Source organism: Lynx canadensis, chromosome B3 (genome assembly GCF_007474595.2).
Source record: "Lynx canadensis isolate LIC74 chromosome B3, mLynCan4.pri.v2, whole genome shotgun sequence".
Lineage (NCBI taxonomy): Eukaryota > Metazoa > Chordata > Mammalia > Carnivora > Felidae > Lynx > Lynx canadensis.
In genome coordinates, this window is record NC_044308.2 from 73417912 (window position 1) to 73441855 (window position 23944).

The 23944-nt window shown below is 46.2% G+C and overlaps 2 protein-coding genes and 1 non-coding gene across 5 annotated transcripts; 1 reads left to right on the top strand and 2 right to left on the bottom strand.

The window, feature by feature from the left end:
- Positions 1-719: 719 nt before the first annotated feature.
- On the bottom strand, positions 720-12362 carry RBM23 (RNA binding motif protein 23). 3 transcript variants are annotated; one of them, XM_030318690.1, is made up of 14 exons: positions 12178-12362; positions 7352-7427; positions 6656-6771; positions 6128-6175; positions 5822-5995; positions 5515-5568; positions 5245-5362; positions 4998-5150; positions 4775-4912; positions 4108-4173; positions 2436-2595; positions 2186-2308; positions 2006-2090; positions 720-1909 (listed from the first exon to the last, which is right to left on the bottom strand). In XM_030318690.1, the coding sequence occupies exons 2-14, from the start codon at positions 7415-7417 to the stop codon at positions 1906-1908; spliced, it is 1305 nt and encodes a 434-aa protein (XP_030174550.1). In that variant the 5' UTR covers positions 7418-7427; positions 12178-12362; the 3' UTR covers positions 720-1905. The 3 variants fall into 3 exon arrangements, with proteins under 3 accessions (XP_030174550.1, XP_030174548.1, XP_030174549.1); XM_030318688.1 differs by having other exon boundaries at positions 2400-2595; XM_030318689.1 differs by lacking the exon at positions 720-1909 and having other exon boundaries at positions 2002-2090; positions 2400-2595.
- A 1267-nt stretch (positions 12363-13629) lies between these two features.
- Positions 13630-22824, bottom strand: PRMT5 (protein arginine methyltransferase 5). The gene is made up of 17 exons (XM_030318691.1): positions 22655-22824; positions 21870-21988; positions 21474-21559; positions 21164-21298; positions 20474-20586; positions 20279-20328; positions 18183-18346; positions 17541-17702; positions 17290-17367; positions 17139-17197; positions 16933-17055; positions 16671-16846; positions 16005-16114; positions 15666-15759; positions 15372-15488; positions 15102-15166; positions 13630-14184 (listed from the first exon to the last, which is right to left on the bottom strand). Exons 1-17 carry the CDS (start codon positions 22762-22764, stop codon positions 14032-14034), a joined length of 1914 nt encoding a protein of 637 aa, XP_030174551.1. The 5' UTR covers positions 22765-22824; the 3' UTR covers positions 13630-14031.
- Positions 22825-23120: 296 nt separating this feature from the next.
- Positions 23121-23193, top strand: TRNAR-ACG. Its single transcript has one exon. It is a non-coding gene; the product is annotated as a tRNA-Arg (tRNA).
- Positions 23194-23944: the final 751 nt, after the last annotated feature.

Here is a 23944-nt window from a genome sequence, read left to right on the forward strand (position 1 = left end):
CTGAGAGCTGACAAATTAAAACCTAACAGCAATTATCCATATTTTTAGCATGACAATACAGTCTTAACATTCTGTTGCCATAGAGACCAGAAGAGAATGGGGGAGTCCCACAGAGCTCTGCCCCTGAACCTCAGACCTTCTTCTCTAGGCTGGTCCCTAACTGGTGAGCCAGGTTCTAGCAGGCCCCTTGTCACGTATCTTACAAAGCCGGCAGAGAAAAGAAATGTGCATCCCCTTCCTCAGGGCGATTCCTGGGATACTCAGCTTTCTGTAATTCACTGTTCCTAGCCTGTGTTATCTCAAGCAGAGCCATATATGGAAACCAAGACTTGAGGGGACTGACCAAGGAATAGCAGATTTAAGGCCTGGGAGCCCTGATGTAAGACCCCCAAGCCCCTTTGGATACCAGACTGGGATTTCCATTACAAAAAGGGCCAAAAGCGGGCACAGAGGCTAATGGTAAAACTGGTGAGCTTACGCTTCCCTGGTACTTAAGCTGCTCAAGATCTCAAACACCTCTAGCCACTTGAGGAGCAGAATGTGCTACTGTCACACTGCCATCTGGTGGAAAGACAAGATCTGTCCCTTAGACGCAGAGACAGCCTTGGGAAGTGTGTCCAGTGGGCAAGGTAGGTTTGGAAATAATTAAGATGAAGACAAACGGAGGAGACAATGGGGCTAAAGGTGTAATGCAGATACAGACTGGGAACTCCATCCAGGCGTGTGCCTTTTGTCCATTTTAATTTCTAAAGAACATTAGATAAAACAAAATTAAAGGGAAAAAACAGAAAGGCATTACAAATGTTTTATATCCTAGAACCATTCACGGTTTTGGCTCATGAAAAGTTATTAACATCAGACAGATACACCAACTGACTGAGACCACACACACATGGGCAGCAGCCGCCACAACAGTGGAGCTTGCCTTTTATACAAAGTTTATACGTATGTGTATGTGTATGTGTATACGTGTACACATACACACACACACACACACACACACATACACACAATTTTATGTACACAGACACAAGGGTATAAAATCCAGTGAGAAGGGCTCACATGTGCCCAGGTAGGGGACAGGAGCAGCTTTAACAGCTGGGGTTGAGCCCATGGTAGAGGCACATGGGAAGTGGTAGAGAATAGCAGCCTCCTCTCCATCCTCCCACCCTGGGCCACAGGAAAGACCTGGGAGGAAGGAAAACTATACAGAGGAAGATGGAACCTAGTAGAGAAGTACCCCACCTTTCACTCAACTCCTGAATGCCCCTAAGACATCCAAAATGCCTGGCAGGACAGATTACTCCCATACTTCCCACTAAGAGGCTGAGCCCACAGCAGCAGTTCTGGCCTCAAGCTGAGACCCAAGGAAGGCTTCACAATGTTCATGTCCATGCCATCTTCCAGGGCCTGTGCAGCAGCAAGCCAGCACTTTCAAGGTTCACCTTCCAAACTGCAAAGTCCTCTTGGACTAGAGGTCTTCAAGGGTTTTCCTCAACAGATTGAAGGGTAAAAGTACAGGAAAAGGAGAGAGGTTAGTTCCCTCAGTTAATGCCCTACGGCCTTCCCAACGGGGGAGGAATCGAGGAATCACTAAGAGCTGGTCGGAGAGAGCAATGAAGGTCATCCCGGGAGATGACACACACGGAAAAACAGGTGTTCAATATAGGTGCAGATTCTGTCCTCTTCGACTACTGGCTTTGCTCAGCAGAGTCCATTCCCGATGGGGCCCTGGGCAGGAGCTCTTCTTGGAGTCTAAAGGTGGCCCCAATTCCCACAGAGTCAACATCCACGCCCTCAGGATAGCTTGGTCCACAAAATGGAGAGAAGGGGCCATGGAAGGGTAGACGTGGAAAAGGGAGTGGCACCCAGAGGCACAGGGAGGCAGTGTACTGAGCCACTGATTTACCTATGGCAAGGAGAAGAGGTAAATGGGAAACCAAAGGAAAGAAAATAACCAAAGACATGGCACTTGCCACCATGAATACCAGACCCTGAGACTCACATGGTCTGAGGGGTAAAGAGGCTGGAAAGCTGGAAGCACTGGGAGGCAATTGCTTGGGAGGCGAGGTTCAGGGCTGGACTCAGAGCTGCAAAAAGAGAGGCACAATGAGTTGGTGAGCACATAGCATTCCTTCTTTCCAGGCCCCAACCCAATTCCTCCCTTTCCCAAGTTTAAGTCTACCAGTCAGAGCCGCAGGGTTCAGGGCCCCCAAGGGAACTGTCCCATTCAGTTGCAAGGCAGCAGCAGCCTGAGCGGCAGCAGCAGCAGCAGCAGCTGTGGTAGTAGGCAGCTGCATTCCAGAGCCTAAAAGGGAAAGAAAAGGTGGGTTTAAGTCCCAACCTCCTATCTAAAATTCAACCCCGTGTTCTTCACTCTGCAGAGAAACTCTCTCCACCTTCTGCCAATTTGGCCATGAGCTGCAAACGTCCACCTGCTGATCCCAGATCCAGCTCCTGGTCCCCATCCGGAAAAGTGATGTCTGTGCCACCATCCAGTCGCTCGGTCACATGACCAACTCTCATAGGTCGACCAGCAAGCTCAAAGCCATTCAGCTGTTCCAGGGCTCGCCGAGCACACTCGGAGTCTGAGAACTACAAGAAACCCAGGCCGTATCAGTCACTTCCCGGACACAGACATGCTCTCAAAACCCCACTACTATTCCCTAGTCTCGCTATCCCAGGAAAACTGCATGCTCACCGTGGCACAAACTTTTCTGTCACAGGGAATGTGACCTAAGGTCCCCATCCTCCCAAAATGGGGTAAAAAGGACCTTTTCCAACTGACTAAATGGCAATCACTTCAATCTTCCAGCTACACTAAAAACCTAACAATACAAAAAAAAAAAAATCTATTACCCATAGAGTGCCTACCCTGACAGACTGTTTCACAAATGACCAGATAAAATGGAAGTAAGACAGGCTAAGGGGCCCAAACTCCTGGACTTTTATTTTATCTCAGCCCTTTGGACTAGTCAGTTTCAATTCTCACTCAAGAAAAAGGAATCTGGAACTCCAGAGTTCAGTCGCAGGGGGGAGCGCACCCTGGCGTGGAGAGCAAGACTGCACCCCACCCCTACGCCTACACCAGTGCTGTCGATCAGAGGGCTCCACTCCCCAGTCCCTTTCATCAGCGTCACCAGAGCTGCCTAGTGTAGAAAAGATTCCAGTCTGCTATTTAAGTGTCACGGGTGTTGATCAAAAAAGCAGCAGCGCAAGGGCAAAAAGGCCTCACCAACACTTTTCTGCAACTGAGTCACACAAGGTGTTAGAAGAGGTACTTGCCACCATGAATACCAGAGCTGGCTTTGTTTATTCTGGTGGCACCTGCCCTAGGGCCTGGCATGTTGGTACTGACAATTCCTAGGCAGGTGGTGTAGGTGGCTTGCCTTTACTGGATACTTCTGAGGTGAGCAATACCTCACCTGTGCAGAACACAACCTAACTCTCCTCTGCCCTGCAGGCAACTGTGGGGGGTGTATGCTTCCTGGACTAAACCCAGGAAATATCAGCTTCTGTGAGACTCTGTGGCTGGCAGCCAGTCTTCAGCCTGGAGTCACACAGGGCTGGAAGAACCAGTTATGGGAACTGGAAGTAATTTTGTGACAGTGTCAGGAAAAGGTAAGACACAGCCCCACTATTCTCCCTATAGCCGTCTTTAAACATAAAGATATTTCTCAGTGGAGAAACTCCTTCAAATGGGATAGTGCCAGAAAAAAATATAAATCTCTATTCCCACTATCATGAAAACACCAATTCCATGAAGCATGTCTACAAAAGCCCACATCTAACCTCCCTCATGCCCCCAACCTTTTAGCTGCTGCCTGAAACCATTACTTTTACCCAAAAAGCAAGTTGCAGCACCAGGGAAGCTGGTTGAACTCCTGGACACCCCCATGCCAGGGCCACTGACAGAGTGTGGGAGCAAAGCCAAGATCTCAAGCAATGCACTCATCTCAAGGGGAGGAAGGCTAGTCCAAGCTTCAGGCACCAGGGCTTATGAGTCATTTAGACAGTTCCTAAAGGAGGAGGAGGAGGCTGAGCTGCAGAATCAGACAAGTGGACAAACCCACGCTGAAATTCAAAACTTCAAGACCAGAAACTTACCGTAATGAAACCATAACCTTTAGAACGGCCTGTATCTGAATCCTTCATCAGGACAATATTATCAATCTGTAGAAGAGGCGGAAATTATTAACAATCTTTGGGCTAACCTGAGCTTTCCTATCTGACTGTTCACACTACCTCTAACCTTCCAGCCAATCGATTTCAACTCTCCCAAATCTTTTCTTTTTTTGAAGCTTATTTATTTTGAGAGAGAGTGCATGCATACACTCAAGCGGGGAAAAGGTAGAGAAAGAGGGGGAGAGAATCCCAAGCAGGCTCACTGATAGCACAGAGCCCAATGACACAGGGCTCAATCTCATGAACTGTGAGTTCATGATCTGAGCAGAGATCAAGAGTCAGACTCTTAACCAACTGAGCCACGCAGGGGCCCCCAAATTTTTAAAGAAGAGACAAATGCCATCTCTTTCCAAACCACCTCTCCTGACCAACCTTACTTAATCTGCACCCCATTATTTGATTTCACGGTGCCTGACTGACCTGTTTACTGAGCACTATGAAGACAAAGATGGAGCCTAACTTTCCCAATGTGGACCTACATGCCCGTTCGATGGATGCAGTGCCTTAATCGTGGTCAGAATAAAGAGGTACACTCACCCTCCCCACTTTTTCCAATTCCCTTCAGAGGTTTCCATCACTTTCTACTCACTTTGCCAAAGGGCTCAAAGATACCCCGGAGCATGTCCTCAGTGATATTGAAGTGCAGGGAGCCCACATAGAGGCGCATTGGTCCACCACTACCCTTCTGCAGGTTGTTGGCCATGGCTGCCAGTCGGTTTTTCTCAGCCTAGGCAAGGAGGAAATGACGGGTCACATCCCATACCTCCTACCTTCAACCCCATCTTCTTGTGTCAGGTTTTCAGCCTGCTCACCTGTGAGGCCTGGACAATGATAGGCACTCCGAGCAGCCGCTGCCCAGTCAGCCCAATGGCCAGTGGCACAGACTGGATCTCACAGAATTCTACGTAGGCGATGCCCTTAGAACGACGGGAATTCCGATCTGAGATGATCCGGACGTCACGAACCTATCCGGGGCAAGAAGGAAATCCTGAGTTGGGCATAAGGGAGGATGGACAGAAAATAGGCCACATGGACGAAAACTAAGGGAGGGAAGGTTACCTTGCCGACAGCAGAGAAAAAGTCCTCCAGGTCTCGAGGCCGAATGCGGGCAGCTAACTGCATACAGAAAACCGTGCGGGCATCACGCTCCTCGGGACTCAGATTATCAATTGGTTCCCTAAAGAACAAGTACAATTTCTTGAGACACCTGCTCCGATACACAGTCCTTGTTTTCTAGCTATACTCAAGCACTACAAGTTCCTGTATTCCAGCTCAAACGGCTTTTTATTCACACCTCACAATCCCTGGCAAAGCTCATTATCCACTCACCTGACCGGGCTCTTCTCTCTGAAATGAGGACTCTTACTGTGCGCATACCTACGCCTATGGAACAGAGAACAACAAACGGAAAATCGTGTCATTCAATGTCATTCACGCTAGTCCAATGCTCAGTCTTCTAACACGAGAAAACCAGATTCCAGCACTTCACCTCACGGGAATTCTCAACACCACCCCTCCAATAACAAGGTCTCCTGCCCATCACATCAGGTTGTAAGCATCCCCAGGCAGGAAGCACAGCACACTGGTTTTACCCAGACTACAACACAAAGGCCATCAGATTGGTGAGAGGTGTTACCCAGTGGCAAGTGGCGGGCTCCTGTAACGCACACGATCCTCACGCCGCCGGTCCCGACTGCGTGACTCACTACTGTGCCGACGGTCCCAGCTCCGGCTGCGGTGGCGACGCTGCCGCTCTCGACTTCGGCTCCGAGTGCTTCTCCGCCTATGCCGGTCCCGATCTCGACTGCGACTATAGGTGGAAGGCACTACTGAGTTTGTTGAAGGACAAACCAACCTCTTCTGGCCTTTGATGGAGAGCTTTCCCTGGTATCTTTCCACTTATAGCAATCCTCAAAATCCAAAAGTCCCCACAATTACTTACCTGCGCTTTCTATCCCTGCTTTTACTAGGGCTCCGACTCCTCTTTTTCCTGGGAAAGAGGGGATAACTTATTGAGAACGTTTTATTCTCTCCCCCCAAGGACAAGAAACAAAAGAAAGGCCAGGGTGGAACGGCAGTAAGAGACCAAAGTGCCCAAGATGACCTGGCAGGAGTTCACAGTAACCGCGCAACACGAGCTTGCACACAGCCCTGGATGTTGTCAGGCATCTGGAGTGGCCGTTTCCCCCCCAAAGCCAGGCCAAAGCTGCTGTCTCCAAATCAGGGGTCCTCTTGCTGTTTTATTCAATTAAAATATACTGATGCTAGAACAAATCCACAAATCTAGGCAGGAATGTGAAGACTAGAAGAACATCAAACCAAGTCACCGTTATTCTCAGGACCCAGTGGAGCCATCACTAAAAGTCAGCAGTCTTCTAAGCAACCATCTCCCTGTTCTGGCTGTTTCTCTCATGGACATGGTTGCTTCCTTTCCCCCAGCTGCCAGCCCATTTCTCCACACCACACTCACTTGCTTGCCTCCCCACTGGCACTGCTCCCACTGGTACCACTGCCACTGTTGCCGTTGCTGCTGGCGTTGGTGTTGCTGGGGCCATCTTTTTGAACTTCTTTCCTTTGCTGATCATCCTAAAGGGTTAGCCAGGAAAAACGTCACAAGGCACAAGGTGGCAACACACACATTCCACTGGGCAACAAAAGAACAAAACTGGACAGAGATTTGATTATGAAATCAAAGCTCACAATTAACTAGTCAGTTTCTGGGCACCCGATCTCCTAACAAAAGAAATAAAATAGGAAGAAAGAAAATCAAAAAGAGATCAGAGTGACAGATTTTGTCAAAACTTCAGCTACCCAACATTGGTTCCACTGACATCTATTTCCCAGGAGAGTGAGAAATTATTTAGGTTTGAGATACACTGACTTTCTAGTGTGTCACTGAGAGCTTTGAGCAAAGTACTAATTACTAGCACATTATGCCCTGCCCAAACCTCTCCCCCACACCCCCAGCTTTGGGAGCCTCTCTGCCAGCATGTCTTTGAATATGAGAGCTGGAGAGTGGGGTGCGCTAAAAGACTATGACTTTTACGAATAGCCACAACACATAATAAACAAGCAGGAAAAAAGGATTCACAAAATGCTGAAGCTGATGACCCAGAACTGCTGCTTCTTACTAACCCAATTCTAGGAGTGAAGTGGGGAGTATTACCTCTTCTTTTTTATAGGGAGCCTCCAGCATGGCTTCAATCACTATATCAAAGTCATCGGACGCCATCGTAGCAGATCTGAGGAGAAGACATGGATACGTGAGAAACTCGTATTTTTCCTCCCCTTCTGGCACCCCACATTCCCTTCCTTCTCCAAGAAACAGACTTCAGAATATACAGTTCTGTTTCTTGAATTCCAAAGGGATCTTCCTGGCTGTTGCTTACTCTAGGTTTATTTTTGTACATTATAAACCTTAACTAGTTCAGCTCTGTGGCTCAGAAAAACTCAAGAGTTGAGAAGGAAACTGAATAGGTAGGAAGAAACTACAATACGGACCCTGTCCTGTGAAAACAAAGTGTTGGTATTCAAAATTACTATTCATTTTACAGTAGACGCTAGGCCTCCATTCTACAGTTCCAAAATTCTGTATATATAACTGGCTTACACGTCAATCACAGAAACAGACACACGTTTCCAATAAAAAGGTAAAAGTGAAAGAGTACAAATCAGGAACAAGACAAAACAACACCAGAATGCAGATCTGCCCTAAGCTCTTCTCCCCACATACCCCACTCAAACATCAATAATTAGGCAACTCATCAGTAAGTATCTCTCGTACAACAGCAACTAGAATTCAGGTAACTCAGAAAGATTATGATTAAGACAGGCTTAACCAATTCCACTTTGAAGCCTGTCTAGGTAGGCAGGGTAAGACTTCCTGCCTCCCCCGAGCTTTCACACCTAGCAATCATCCTTCCCAAGACTGTCCACCACAGGCCTGTCAAATTAAAAAACAAACAAACAAAAACCAGAAGATATCAAATAAAATCAGTAGGCTAAATTATTAAAAAAATATATACTGGTCTGGAATTATCAATATATAGAACATGGATGAATTCCAAAATAATTATGCTGAGTGAAAGAAATAAGACCGGATAAAGTATATACCATATGCTTCCATTTATATAAAATTCTAGGAAATACAAACTAACTTGTACTGGCAGAAAGCAGATGAGTGGTTGCCTAGGGATGGACGAGGTGGGCAGGGGAAAGGAAGAAAGAATTATAAAAGGGCAGAGGAAACTTTTGGGGGTGTTGGTTTCATGGGTGTTTAAACATCAAATTGTACACTTTAATGTGTACAGTTTTAGGTCAATTATATCTCAGTAAATCTGACAAAAAAAACACAACCCTCCAACTAATCTGAAGAATTTCTGTACAAGGAAGCTAATCATAACCAGACTTTCCATATCCCCAAGAGCTTTGTCCTCTTTAAAGGAGCTAATGCATTATCCAGTGATGCTGTCCTTGTTGCCCTCAAAGCCCACAGCCTATTTTGATGACTTAACAATGAGTATAAACATACTAATATAAACTAAGTGATACAAAAATAAAATTAATCGTTCCATTTGTCATTTACAGTACCTGATATTGCTAGGCACTGAACTAAGCTTGTTTCAGAAACAAGATTCTTGGAAAGAGCAAAACAATAAAATAAAAATTACTTGGAGCTATGGGCACCTGGGTGGCTCAGTCTGCTAAGCGTATGACTCTTGGTTTCAACTCAGGTTATGATCTTGAGGTTTGTGAGTTCAAGACCCACATCAGGATCTGTGCCAAGAGTGCAGAGTCTGCTTGGGATTCTCTCTCTCTCCCTCTCTCTCAAAAATAAATAAACTTTGGGGCGCCTGGGTGGCTCAGTCGGGTGAGCATCTGACTTCAGCCTAGGTCATAATCTCATGATTCATGAATTCGAGCCCTGCGACTAGCTCTGTGCTGACAGCTCGGAGCCTGGAGCGTGTTTTGGATTCTGTGTCTCCCTCTCTGCCCCTTCCCTTCTTATGCCCTGTTTCTCTCTGTCTCTCAATAATAAATAAACATTAAAAAAATTTTTTTAAATAAACTTAAAAAAAAAGTTAAAAAAAGAAAAAAATTACTTGGAGACAAATTTAAGACTTAAAATGGAATTCAAATCAAGATTAAATAGCTGTGTCTAAAAACCGGTGAACTCAACTGCTTACTATAAGTAACATCATACGTTTAACAACCAAAGGTAATATATGTCACAGGCAGCTGTCAGACCCAATGCACAATGAAAAACACTGAGGTTTTATGAATTGCCCAGAGCCACAAAGCTCAAATGGAAGAGCTGACTCTTCATTAAGGTCCCCTGACTCTAAGTCTAATGTCTTATCAAGTCGATCAAATTACCTCTCCTGTACTTTATAACTTAATTTTAAAGATTTTTCTAATTTTATTTTTTATTTTTTAAAATTTATATCCAAATGAGCATTTAGTGCAACAATGATTTCAGGAGTAGATTCCTTAGTGCCCCTTACCCATTTAGCCCATCCCCCCTCCCAAAACCCCTCCAGTAACCCTCAGTTTGTTCTCCATACTTGTGAGTCTCTTCTGTTTTGTCCCCCTCCCTGTTTTTATATTATTTTTGTTTCCCTTCCTTTATGTTCATCTGTTTTGTCTCTTAAAGTCCTCATGAGTGAAGTCATATGATTTTTGTCTTTCTCTGACTAATTTCACTTTGCACAATACCCTCCAGTTCCAGCCACGTAGTTGCAAATGGCAAGATTTCATTCTTTTTGATTGCCAAGTAATACTCCATTGTATATATATACCACATTTTCTTTACCCATTCATCCATCGATGGACATTTGGGCTCTTTCCATACTTTGGCTACTGTTGATAGTGTGCTATAAACATGGCGGTGCATGTGTCCCTTCAAAAGATCACACCTGTATCCCATGGATAAATGCCTAGTAGTGCAATTGCTGGGTCGTTGGGTAGTTTATTTTTAGTTTTTTGAGGAACCTCCATGCTGTTTTCCAGAACTTTAAAGATTTTAAAAAGAAGAGTACACAGCATTCTAATATGTCTAGTTTTATTTATTTATTTATTTATTTATTTATTTATTTATTTTTGGGGGGGGCTTTTAAAAATTTTTTAATATTTATTTCTGAGAGAGAGAAAGAGACAGTACGAGCCAGGGAGCGGCAGAGAGAGAGGAGACACAGAATCTGAAGCAGGCTCCAGGCTCTGAGCTGTTAGCACAGAGTCTGATGTGGGGCTCCAACTCACAAGCTGTGAGATCATGACTTGAGTCGAAGTCAGATGCTTAACTGACTGAGCCACCCAGATGTCCCTAAGATTTCATTTTTAAGTAATCCCTACGTCTAACATGGTGTTCAAACTTACAACCCTGAGTTCAAGAGTCACACTCTACAGACTGAGCCAGCCAGGCACCCCAAGATGTCTAGTTTTAAATACATACTCATCTGAAGAATGACTGTTCTGACAGGTTTATCAAAAGAATTACTCCCCTCAGTCACACCTTATTATGTGTCTTCTAGGTATGAGGCAGCATACACTTCAAAATATTAGGAACCTGGCTAATTTTAATACATACTATTTGGCCTATTGTGGAAAAATGGTTCTTTAAAGGTTTTGATGTTCTGTTTCTTCCAGTCATTTTGGCTGCCAGGTCTATACAAGTTCTCTAGGTGTCATACAGCTCCTCTTTATATTTTTACAATCTTTTTCCTCCCCAAATGAAATGCTTCGGATTTCAGTAATTGCTCTCTGTTGACTGCTAGTACAGAGTAGGAATTACTTAAACGCACAAAAACTTTCACTTAAGTCCACAAACGAACCACCACCTATCAAATAAAGTTTTCACTCAGGTACTCAGAAATGAATGAATCCCTTTAAGCAAAGATACACACAACACCAGCACATTTTGAAATGAAATCTCACTAGGTTTGGTGGATCTTTTCAGATATCCTAGAAGCAGTAAAGTCCCAAACACCATGCATTTTCACACTGGGAGTTTTCAAACTCTTCCCATGTCCCAAATTATGGGTCAAAGTCCATTCAATCCCATCCATTAAGACACTGTAAGAGCCTTAGTCCATCCCAGCTCCAAAAACTGCATTAAGGGCGGGCCCACAATCATGCAAGTCTCAGGGCTCTATCAACGCACAGTCAAGACCCAAACAAGCACTTAACTTAGGCCCCACTGCTTAAGGGTCAAAAAAGAGTGAAAAACCACTGTCAGCTCAGTTCAGGCAAAATTCACCACATGCTGAGTCCCAAAGGGTGATCACCTCCTGGGTCCACAGTCACAGAGCTGGACACAAACACCTCCAAACTGAAGACAGCTTAATTAAGAACAGGAGCAGTAAGATAAAAAACATTCCCCATGCTGCGTAACAAGCCAAGGCTACACTTCAAAAAATGGTCCTTACTATGAGCAACCGACTGGCATGGTCTCTGCGAGGGCCAGTGTCCCATGCTAAAAACCTCTTATGAAGCCTCACTATCCTCCGGTACGGCCACGGAATGTGTGGTTAAAAAAAGAGGGAAAGCCCCGAGGCGACAGAGTGAACACGAGTCTTCCAGAGACTGAAGACTGAGGAAGAAATCTCAGTTCCCTAGCCTCTCTCGGAGTGGTAGCACTAAGAGCTGAAACCCGAACCTGCGAGCTCTGTCAGACCGCCCCGGTATGGACGACCCTAAACGTCAGGGCAGAGGGGACCTGGAAAGATATCAGTCACTGGGATCCTTAAGACAGCACCTTCACCATTAAGAGATATACCCACGAGGGTGCCGATCCCTAAATCCATGCCAGCGGGCTACATTTAGGTAGCGAACACTTCCAAATCAAAGTAAACAATTTTTCTTTGTTTGTTTTTAAAAGTTTGCCTGACTCTGCTCTTGACGCCATTTTCTGCCTGTGACGTCAGGGGGAGGCGCCGTGCGGCGACGTCACGCATAGGTGACGTCGCGGAGGGACCGGGTTTCGGGGTTTCTCACCAGTTCCGGGTCCCCGCAGGGGGCCCCGGTTTCCTCCGTTCCTTTGGGTGTGTTGGGGGCAGGAAGCAGGGCTATTTTCCAGAGTCTCAGCAGTAAAAGCAGCACTGCAGTCGGAGCTTCTCCTCTTCCCGCAAAATGGCGGCACCTCCGCTGTCTTCCAGAACTTTCCCCAATCTGCGCAGGCGCCGAAACATTTAGGCGGTGGAACTAATCTCACTGGTTTCGTGGCAACAGTCCAAAGTCTAAATTTTCATTGGCCAAAACCCTAAGCATGGGTGGAGCCAAGCTCAAATGTTTCTTGGCAACCATCAAGTTCCCATTGATTGGCTAACCTCTCCCAGACACGGGAAAGTGGAAGCGTCCTACGGCGGCCCGCCCGTAGCTCTCTCATTGGTTAGGCGACTTGAGGAAGGCGGAGAATGCGGGCAAAGAACCAGCGGGAATGATTTCCTACCCAGCTCCCGAGCTCCAGGCCAACGCCGGCAGGCAGAGCCGGCAAAGAGGTACAATTGACCTCTTTGCTAGTCCCTCCCTACTCTGATTTGCCGAGGGTTGCGTCGGACTTACCTGTGACAGCTTTGGGGACACTGCGGCACACGTCAGGAGGGATGCCGAACTCCACATCCCCATTCTGAGCTGTCTACACAACCCTCCCAACTATCTCCTCTTGCCCTTAGTGCTTTGGCCCCGGGAAACACAAGTCTTGTAACAGATTTGTCTTCTTTCACATTCTGCCATATCGTCATTACCTGGTCCCACAGCTCACACGCCTCCCACTCCAAGAGTAAACTTGGAAGATTCTCCTGGGGACTCCGTGGGTGCAATACTCAGCCCTCTCTAACCAGAAAGAGAAGGAACTAAGGTCCATTCTCACATTCCAAGGGCTTCCATAATCCCCACACTTCACTTGCCCCATACGTGCTGCCAAAAATATAGCTGGTTATAACATCAAGAGAGCCAGAGTCAGAGGATCTGTGTTCCAGTCTTGAATACTAACTTCGTATCTATCAGTTTGATTCCTCCTCTGTAAAATGGAGAATTGGACTCTTAGGACTTCAAACTCTCACCTTGTGATTTTATTCAAACAAAATAGGTGCCTTCTTGCCGGCGATGCCTGGATGGCTTCCAGCTTCCCTTCCAAGAGGTAGCAAAGGAGCTGGTGGTGCAGCAGCTCAGAAAAGTGGAAGGGAAGCTGGCTTCACTCACTACTACATCTTTCTCCATAGTGGCAAAATTTCATCCCCAGAGAAAAGCCTAATCACAGGACCTAATGTACAAGACCTCTTTGCAGCTGGCCAAAAAGGCCTATGGCCAGGAGTCCAAGAGTGACCATTAAGCTTCCTGAATAGGGAACAAAGTTTTAGGGCACTTTGAATCTTGCATAAGGGCACAGATCTGAATATGCCTAGGTTTAAGTAAAGTGTGGGAAAGCAGAGGCAGGGGGCAACAGGGTTGGAGCAGGAAAAGGCTATAACTTCACTTTATTTGTATTTCCTCCCACACAAAACCATCAAAACAGGAACAGAGATGGGCAGGGAAAAGGGCTGAAAACTTGTTCAATCCACATGTTCTCAGGGCTATTCCAGGGAGTGCTTGAGGCCGAATGCCTGTTGGAGTAGCTTTAGATCCAGCACTAATTCCTCCCACCCTGGCCTGAAGTCTTCACAGATTGGTGGCTCGAGCCCTGCAATTAATTCTCATCCTTTGCCCACCTTGATGTAAGGCAGGAAAGCAGACTGAAATGCTCCACTCTGATGGGCAAGGGGAATCACAGCCCACAGATGTACTGCACTTTCTGTGCTACAGGAGCAGAACTTGAAGCTGCTTCCAAGGTCTCAACACTTGTAGGCAGGGCTAGAGGCCGATGGTGTATGAGCGGCCTGTGGGGTTATGAATAGCAGAACAGACTGGTGCTGTCACAGCCCACTCATACCACACCTTCTTGGAATTGCTGCACCGCCAGAAACGGACACAGATGGTCTGGCCTTCACGTACCGTAATGGGCTGCTGTAAGAAGAAAGACAGGGAGGTTCAGGGTGGAGCTAATGAATTGTATGTGGCAATGTACTACTGAGCTAAGTGTGCAGAGAAAAGGATAAAACATGACATTCCAACCCTCATGAAGTTTATTTGAAGTCTTTCAGAATGAATTATCTGAACAATCAGACACTAAACAAACCATCAGAAGTGTGATGAGTGCTATGAACATGCAGAGAACATTGCGCTACAAGAGCACCTAGGAGGCAAGGCGAACCTAGTTCAGGCAGTCAGTTAAAGTTATCTGACAAGTGGAATGTTTAAGGGGACCTGGAATATAAGTCAGCTGAGTGAAGAGATGAACAAAGAACTTTCCAGGCAAAAGAGGTGTGAAAGCCTGAGGCAGGAAAGAAGACAGGGTATTAGAGAAACCAAAAGAAGGTCCACAGAATCATGACGAGCATTGAGTAATGTACAGAATTGTTGATTCATTATGTTGCACACCTGAAACTAATATAACACTGCTTTGTTAATTATACTTCAATTAAAAAAAAAAAAGGGCTGATGCAATGTAACTAAGGAAGAGTAGCTGAAAAGACAAGCTAAAACTAGATTACACCGTCTTACAAGGTTAAACCTTTCCCCTGATGGCAGTGGGAGGTCAATGAACGGTATTAAACAGGACAGAGATATGACAAGATCTGGGCTTTTAAAAGATGACTCTTGCTCAAGGTAGAGACTAGACAGAAGAGGAGCCAGAGGAGATGTGGGGAAGCTAAGGAGACAGGCACCGCAGACATCTCAACATCTACAACAGGGATCCAAGAACATGTGGGAGTAGCAGAACATGGGTCATACTCAAGCATCCTCCTGAGAGCAGGGAAAGGGCAGAACACCAATGGCAAAAGTTACTCCTTAACCCATGGAGTATTAAAGGTGATTCCTACCTTAATAGGGAAGAGGATGGGAAACCATGAGAACATCCCAGGAGAGTGAGTTTCTGGACGGATACCTGTTTGAAAAAATGAAAACATTGAGGTCTCTGTGACTCTGCTTTTTGCCTGGGTTGAGGAGCGTGTCTTCTGTGAACAGAGAAACAAGTAATCAAAGATCCCCATTCATTGATTCTTGGGCTCCCTGTGCATCTAAATGAAACATTAACAAAACTGCCCAAGTAACATACTCGTGCCCTGCCATCCACTGCCCCAGACACTCACTCAGGGTGATGTCCTGATAAAGCACAGTTTCAAAGTAGCCTGCAAAGCCATGTAGCACTGTGTTCACTTCCACAGGAAACTCCAAGGTGCAATAGCGGTTATTGTCAATCATAGGATCTGTCAAGGAAGAGTTATGTGGATGACAAGGGGCCAAAAGCTCTAGACAACTTGGTAAAGCAAGAGCAAAAAACAGGATGGGAAGCCTAGACAGGGCAGACCCAGGATAGCAAGAGAAGAAACCAGAAAGGTAAGCTCTCACCCATCCAGTCAGAGGAGAGTCATGCGGGAACCCACCTCTGTTGGGATGGCTGAAGGTAAAACAGGGCTGGGGCGCCGACAGCTGGTGGAAGTTGTGCAGCCGTACCACATAAGGCATCTCAAACTGGGCCTGTCCCGAGAGACCAAGCAAGAGCTGGAGCAGACAGGCAAGACACACCTACTTCCCCGGGGTAAAGAAGCCTGAGCCTCAGGGACACAGAAAAAGATAACATTTTCATTTCAACTTTCGCTTTCCCACATGCCCAGCTCCTCCATCACTTCATCTTCTCCAGTGCAAGAAAACAGTTGATGCTAACGTAGAAAAAGAAGATGACTAAAGAGAAAAGAGCTCTCCAGAAGACAGTGGCTCTTTACCTCAGGGTCACGGTCCTTTTCCCGACAGGCGCGGACCTCATTATACAGCTTGGAGGAGGAGATGGGAGCCAGAAAGGAGGTATACTCCCCAGGGATGCTCACACCATCATCTGGAGAGTAGGAGGGTCATATTAGTTCCCAAGGGATGAAAATGGTGCGTCTAACTGAAGGTTCAAACCTCCTACATCAAAACATACCACATGTGACAACATGGAGCTGTCTAGGTCTGTTTTGTCTAGGTCCTTTCATGAGAAATTCTACTTTGAGGTTAACTTACAGAGACACAGGTTAAAACTGGAAAGAACCTAAGATACTCTAATCTAGTGGTTCTTAACTTCTGTAGGGTCATAAAGAACCTTGATATATGGATGAAAGCTAAGCCCAAGGTACATATTACATCAGCTCAGGGAATCCACAGACCTCAGACTTAAGGAGGATCTGCTCTAGTCCACTCCTCTCATTTTACAGATGTGAACAGTGAGGTTCAGAGAAGTTACTTCATTTGCTAGGGCAATGACCCAAATCCAACTCACCTTCCTTTAAACCTTGTCACCTCCTCCTAGGCTGCTGCTGCCTCACTCAACCCGCCCCCGCCCCCCAAACTGCCACGGCCTTCCAAGCTGAGAATCCATTCCCCTTACTCAGCACACCCCAGCCTAGAGGCACCTTTTAAGAAGTGTTGGGCTCCATCCAGGCACTCAGGTGACAGTTCATTGTCAGCAAAGGAGCCCAAAAGCTCACTGACGATGATGTCTGCTTTCTCTGGAGCCACCCATTCCCGCATGTCCGATGAGACTACGGTTACCTGGCTTCCCCATTCTTCAAATTGCCAGTTCTCTAGCCTAAAATAAAGATAATGCAAGTGACGACACTGGTAAGAAAAACTGGCACTGGAGACAAACTTCCCAGCAAGGAGGTTGCTACTCACGTCACCACGGCATTTGGGTTCTTCTCCACAGCATACAGCTTTATCCTCCGGTCAGCCTGCTTGGCTGCCCTCAGAGAAGCATTTACCAGGGGACCCCGGCCTGCTCCCAACACCATTAGCACCCTAAGAAAGAGGAAGGGTCAAGCTGACTTAGCAGATAGAGAAGAGGTATGCAAATCTCTGGGATTGTGGGCAAGAGCACTCACTGGACATTGGTATCCTTCTCTTCATCAGGCACTCGATCTAACAGACATTTATAGATGGCCTGGTGGAGGAAGGAGAAAAGACCTCATGGCTATGATCCCATCTTCACCCAGGACATCCCGGCCCTGTACTTGACCCAGACCCACACTATACCTGCTGATATTGAGAGTATTTGATGGGGTCCTTTTCAAACACTTCATATGTCTGAGATTCCAGATTGTCCATCAGTGGCTGACGAATGAGAGGAAAAAGGGAAAATAAGTTAGCCAGTTTCTGGCAAGGGCAACATACCAGAATACCAAAAAATTTCCCACTGCTTCCTGAGCTCTGGTAGGATTTTAGGGCACCTATGGTCAGAGACTCTTCTCCCACACCTCCCTCCTCTCAGAATACTCCAGACCCACCTGGAGTGGGGACTGCAGATAGTCTTCATAGCCCTTGGCAAAGAGTTCGTAAGCATTGGGTGGAGGACGGTTCTGGCTCAAGTATTCCAGGTACTGGAGGTAAGAACAGAACTCCTTCTCTGAGTGGTGGTTGGTGCCTGTGATGATGAACTGCACTTCCAGCTGTGAGAGAAGTCAGACCATCAGGTACAGTCCTCGAACCAAGATTCTGGGATATTGTTATGGCTTATGGCCAAAGAACCCTGGCGTAAAATAAGGCCCAAACGATTAGTCTTCCAGTTCAACAGATATCTCCAAGTATCAACACAACAGCATGAAGCTTCAATAAACTTATAAAGCCCTCTAATGTCATATAAGCATCATCCTGACTCAAACAGCCCCATCGATCCTCACTGTAACATCTTAAATGAAACCTTCTGCAAAGTTCTCATGAGATTTGGTTCCTTTTGAAATGTTCTGGGGCTCCTAATCCCATTCGCCTCTTTGTTCTCAAGAGCTCCAATTTTGATGAAATCGCTCCCCAGAAACCAGAAAGGAAAAGAATCAGCCTCACAGAAAAAAAAAAAAAAAAAAAGCACCACACATATGTGAATAAGGCAAGAGGATTAGCTGGAGTATCTTTGGAAACCTTCTACCACCCACCTTGAGGAGCCGGAAGATCAGCCTCTGATGCATCTTAGAAAGAACAGGAAATCCCTTCTTATTGGTCAGGAAAATGCTGGTGGGGAGAATGGCTGCTTTGATGGGCTCCCCAAGCCAACGATCAATGACATGGTTAGATGGGAGGTCGGCCCCAATTTCAAGAGCTACACGAGGGAAAAGAAAGTTAACTACTATATAAGAAGGCTTTCCTTGCTTTTTTGTGCAACATCTGTTTACTCCTTAAGAGCAAGGCCTACTGAGACATAAAGTAGCAAAACTGCCCAGCAGCCTAGTATACATGAAACTCCTTTTTTTTTTTTAAACGTTTTTTTTTTTTATTTGAGACAGGGAGAGACAGAGCATGAACAGGGGAGGGTCAGAGAGAGGGAGACACAGAATCTGAAACAGGCTCCAGGCTCTGAGCTGTCAGCACAGAGCCCGACGCGGGGCTTGAACTCACAGACCGCGAGACCATGACCTGAGCCGAAGTCGGCTGCTTAACCGACTGAGCCACCCAGGCGCCCCTGAAACTCCTGATTTTTTTTTTAACTGTATCCAGCTTTATTAAAGATACTTTTCATAAACAATCATGGTATTTCAGGCAGAACATGGGCAGACAATGTTAACAGTATACAGCAACTTTCAAACTCCTTTCTTTAATGGACTACCAAAGTCAGAAAGCCATTTCATAAAACCCAATGAAGTCTTCATTTGATGCTCTGAACAGGGAAAAGTTTAAAGAAATTTTAATATTTTATTTATTTTTGAGAGACAGAGACAGCACAAGTGGGGGGAGGGGCAGAGAGGGAGACACAGAACTCGAAGGGGGCTCCAGGCTCTGAGCTGTCAGCACAGAGCCCAAAGTAGGTCCCAAACCCATGAACCGTGAGATCATGACCTAAGTTGAAGCCAGACGCTTAACCGACTGAGCCACCCAAGTGCCTGAACAAGGAAAAGTTTAGAGTAAGGGTTGACATTTCACATTTAGCATGTTGTTAAACAACTTTTCACAAGCCAACCCTGACTTTGAAATGAAAATGGCAGAATTATCAATCTGATGCTCCACAAGCTAAAAGAGGAACTCTTTTGAGGGATGCCATCTCCATGGTGACCCTGCAAAGTCCAGATTGCCTGACATACTGGGAACCATTTTGACACTCGGGTCAGGTTCCAACAGGTCTCTGGGTTTAAGGAAGTCAAATCTATGTTGAAGGCAGAGAAGGAGAAGAGGACATAAAAAATGAATTTTAGTTTTTCCACACCATAAGGTGTCTGTGCCAAGGTGGCTAATGTGTATCATCATCAAGGAATCCCTCCTCCTGGGAACCAAAGAGGAAGTTTCTCAGAACTAGAAGGGAAAGGTATTTTCTCCCCCTTATCAATCTAGCTTCAGAGATATTCAATTAGTGACATTTGTCTTCCCCCTAAATAACAATGAAGTGTTCTGTGTACTAACAACATAGCTTAAAAGAAAAAAAAAAAAAAGTAAACCAGGGATGCCTGTGTGGCTCAGTCAGTTAAGCGTCTCTTAACTTCAGATCAGGTCATGATCTCATGGTTCATGAGACTGAGCCCTGCATTGGGCTCTGTACTAACAGCGAGGAGCCTGCTTAGGATTCTCTCTCTCCCTCTGCCCCTCCCCTGCTTGCTCTCTCTCTCTCTCTCTCTCTCAAATAAATAAATAAACATTAAAAAAAGTAAAAAAAATCTTCATTTTAACAAAACTTAATAAAAAAGTATTTCAAGCTGTAAAGTCACCAGAAGTACATAGCTATCAAAAATGCACACATTTCACTTGGCATCTCCAAAAACTCCTAATTCTTTTTTTTTTTTAATATTTATTTAGTTTTGAGAGAGAGATATATAAGAGAGAGGGAGAGTGTGTGCAGGGGAAAAGCAGAGAGAGAGGGAGACAGAGGATCTGAAATGAGCTCTGTGCTGACAGCAGAGCCCAATCTCACAAACTATGAGATCATGACCTGAGCCGAAGTCGGATGCTTAACCAACTGAGCCACCCAGGTGCCCCCAAAACTCCTAATTCTTACTCGCAGGAGGTCAGAGAAGGGATACCTATCCCAGTACCCTTGTGGACTTACCCACCGCAATCCTCTTGCTATAGTCACACAAGGTCCGGAAGTTGTGCCACCTGTCGGGGTCAAATACAGAAAAATACAGTCAAATATATATAGCTCACCAATTACCACAGCTCGAGGAGACCTCCCTACAGGCTCCACCCTGTACCTCCCCTTATCCTCCGCTTTGCCCTGGCACAGCAGCAAAAGGAGACATACCACATCCATGTCTTCTCCTCTCCACTGTACTCCTCTGTGTGTGTACTTGGTGCATTCTCAATTATATCATCTCTCAGGTCCTCTGGGGCCACCAAGGGTACCCGCATCCAGAACTGCACATGAACAAGTACTCTATTTAGAACTCTTTGGAACTCACTAGGTCCAGAAAGCTTCCTTCAATTAAAAATATCTTGATCCACAGGGCACCTGGGTGGCTCAGTTAAGCATCCCACTCTTGATTTCGGCTCACAGTTGTGAGATTGAGCTCTGTGTCAGGCTCTGCGTTGATAGTACAGAGCCTGCTTCAGATTCTCTCTCCCTCTCTCTCTGCCCCTTCCCCACTCATGCTTGCTCTCTCAAAATAAACTTCAAAAAAAGAAAAATCTTGATTCAGCTCACAAGTTAATCCTTTTATGTTTTTCCCAACTTGTGGTTATATGCACATGTACACTTACCTTGTGTATATCCTTATGTAAATACCTGCCTTGTCCTTTATTGCAACTGTAAGTTTCTAGAAATAACTATACATTCTATATATTTTATAACAGTCTGCTTACCACTTTTAGATGCTGGTAGGCAGTACTGACATGTCAGTTCTCCCAAATGCACTCTTTACTCAATGGCTAGGAACAAGAAAATACCTAGCAGACTATCATAACATGCAGCAGAAAGGGAGGCCCTTAGCCATACCATGGAGGAGTGGTGGCCAGTGTGGATGTGGTTGGTCAAAACCCTGGCCAAGTTTGTGTTATCTTCCTGATTTAGGGGCAGCAGGAAAGCTGGAAGACCCAAATATGCCCCAAAATTCAGCTCCTGTAACATGGCCTGGAATGGAGATCAAGAGGAAAAGGTTAAGAGCTAGGAATCCAATTAGCTTTAATTGAATTATATTAGATTTACTAAGTTATGGGAGAAAAAAAAAAAAAACTGCTCTTTGCACCCAGCGTGGTTATGAACCTGACCTCTAGATAAATCCATTGGATTGGTGAAACAGTCTTACCGCCTCGGAGTTCCTGCGGATCTTCTCCACTTTTGAGTCTGGACGAATCCATGGAGAAAGCTTTCCCACAATTAGCGTATTCCAGTCTGCATTCCCCCCATCCAAGAAAGACAAAGACTAAATGAGGGTCAGCACTTTACTTGTTCAATTTCTAGTTCTTAACAGGGAATAAAGAGTAGAGAGATGAGAGATAAAAGACTTTTTCTATCACAGATATGGGATAGCCTGATGCAGAATAGACTACAGCTTTTAGCAGGTAAGCAAGAAAACAAGAGTTATCTGTGTCCCAGGACTAACCAATATATCCAAGTCAGGAAAGGAGGAGAATGAGGGCACTGTTAAAGCAGAAGTTGTTACTGCCTCTAATAATTAAGGGGCATATGGGATGGTCCCTACCCCTTCCTGACAGCAGTAGGTCTGATCGTGTCTGGGGGCCCGGCCGATTCTTAGCAGGTTCCTGAGTGAACTCCCTCTTGAAACGCGGGTGGAAGACAGGCATGCAGAGGAAATCAAACCTACAACCGCGACAGACCCAGAATCGTCATGTAAAGAGAGCAGCAGTGCCCAGAAATCCAAGCAACTGGATTAGGCTATCTCAATTCTGCACAACCCTCTCAACTGCCATCAGTCACCCGACGGGACTGCTGAGTTCAGCCCACCTTGGGGCAGATCACTTCCGCTGCACTGTGCCTCAATTTCTCCCCAAAACACAGGCATGGAAAAGACAAGGAGAGAAGATAAAAATCCACCCCAAGTGGATTTCTACTCTGCTGTCACCGGTTTTCCAGGATCGTCACATCCAGATTTGCCCCAGTATCGCCCATGCCTTCCCCCTTAAGATTTACCTCTTCTCTCTCTAGCCCCCTGACTCTCCCTCCCACTCTCAGACTGTAATCCCGCTCTCCAGGGCCTTGGAGATCTGTATGTTCCCTTTTCGAGTTTACCTGGCAACTCCCCCGACTTTGGGGCTCAGTGACCACACACCTCCAATAAGTTGTTTTGTTTTTTTTCTTACGCCCCAGAGCCTAAGGCTCTCCACCCACCCGCAAGGAGTAATGGTTTCTCCCGCCCTAATCTTACTCCGACCCCCTCACCCCTGCTTCTCGGGGATGACTAGTCTGTCCCCCCTTCGTCCCCGAGTTCGGAGCCCGCATTCCGCTTGCAGAGGTCTGGGCCCTCACCCCTGCTTGGCCACAGCCCCCAAAGTGTCAGCTATTTCGGGGACGCAATTCAGGTCCCTGCCGCTGGACACGCGGCTCCCACCGGCACCTCCGACCGCCATCGCCGCCATCTTTTCCCTCGCGCTGTCCACGCGAGGGATTCCTTGATATTAGCAGCCAATCAAAAAGCCAGAAAAAAGCCCCCGGAAGGCGGGATGAGTCGCCCTAACAACCAGAGCGTCTTCCACGGCTTCAGAGCTAGAGGCGGAGGGGTGGGGAGTGGCTCCTCCCGCCAATCCGCGGCCTGCACAGTGGCTTACGGCGTGGCTCCGGAAGATCCACCAATCTCAGGGTCTGGTTCTCGACGAATTTCAATCTCCCAGAATGCTTCGTGCATTCATAGAACTCCGTCAAGGGACTACACGTCCCATGAAACCCTGCAATATAAGCTTGAAGTGTCATCATTGAGTCGAGTGTAATTGTCTCAGGGCCAGTGGCGCAATGGATAACGCGTCTGACTACGGATCAGAAGATTCCAGGTTCGACTCCTGGCTGGCTCGGCGGGACTGAGACTCCTTTATTGCATCGCATGCGACACGGCCTTAAGCAAAATCTTTTAAATCTCCCTTCCTTTCCTTACACTCTTAGAAGTTTCCTCTTTTATCTTTTCGCACCTTCGTTTTATAGGTCTTAATTTGACTGAGTTCTGCAGCCATCTTATGTCAGCTTTTTCCGTTACCTAATTCAGAAATGACTCTTGTGTCACTACTTGCTTAGGTCCATCTAAGCAAGAGAATTGAGTTAATGGCTGGTGCTCTTAAAATGGGCTTTGTATGGGCCTTCGTATATTTACAAATAGATTGTGGAAACTCAGCCACTAATTCCTTGTGATTTTATATCTCAACACAAAAGGTAAACACACACACTCACACATTCGTGGTAAGGGATTACAGCGAAGAGGAGTCATGAAGTGCCTGGAGGAGGCCTGGGAAAATATATACACTCTTGTTAGAGGGATAGAAAGAAGCAGAGGAATGAAGCAAGGGAAGACACGGGGAGGAGAAAGGGAATACCTGAAGGCGGGGAGCCCAGAGGTGTTGAGGGCCTGGGAGCAGGGATGGAAAAGAGAACACAGTGCAAAAAGCCCGAAGAAGGAGGCGTTGACAGAACTTAGGGACTGCTTCGCAGGGCTCCAGGAAAGAGGAGTCTGGGTTCTGGCCTCTGTGAGTGAAACAAGAAAGGAGAGAAGCGGGTTTAGGGAGAATCAAAGTTCGGGTTTGGAAGTGCTGAATTGATTGGGCGCCTAGGGGG

What these genes read in the sequence shown, in the direction of transcription:
- RBM23 (XM_030318688.1), bottom strand. Translation starts at nt 7,417, where the DNA reads ATGGCGTCCGATGACTTTGATATAGTGATTGAAGCCATGCTGGAGGCT. An exon ending in GCCAGTGGGGAGGCAAGCAA is followed by an intron (nt 6,176 to 6,655) that starts GTGAGTGTGGTG and finishes CCTCTTTCCCAG; the next exon opens with GAAAAAGAGGAGTCGGAGCC. An exon ending in TCTTTGAGCCCTTTGGCAAA is followed by an intron (nt 4,174 to 4,774) that starts GTGAGTAGAAAG and finishes CCTCTTCTACAG; the next exon opens with ATTGATAATATTGTCCTGAT.
- PRMT5 (XM_030318691.1), bottom strand. Translation starts at nt 22,764, where the DNA reads ATGGCGGCGATGGCGGTCGGAGGTGCCGGTGGGAGCCGCGTGTCCAGC. An exon ending in CCTACTGCTGTCAGGAAGGG is followed by an intron (nt 21,560 to 21,869) that starts GTAGGGACCATC and finishes GGGGGAATGCAG; the next exon opens with ACTGGAATACGCTAATTGTG. An exon ending in AACCCAAATGCCGTGGTGAC is followed by an intron (nt 16,847 to 16,932) that starts GTGAGTAGCAAC and finishes TCTTTATTTTAG; the next exon opens with GCTAGAGAACTGGCAATTTG.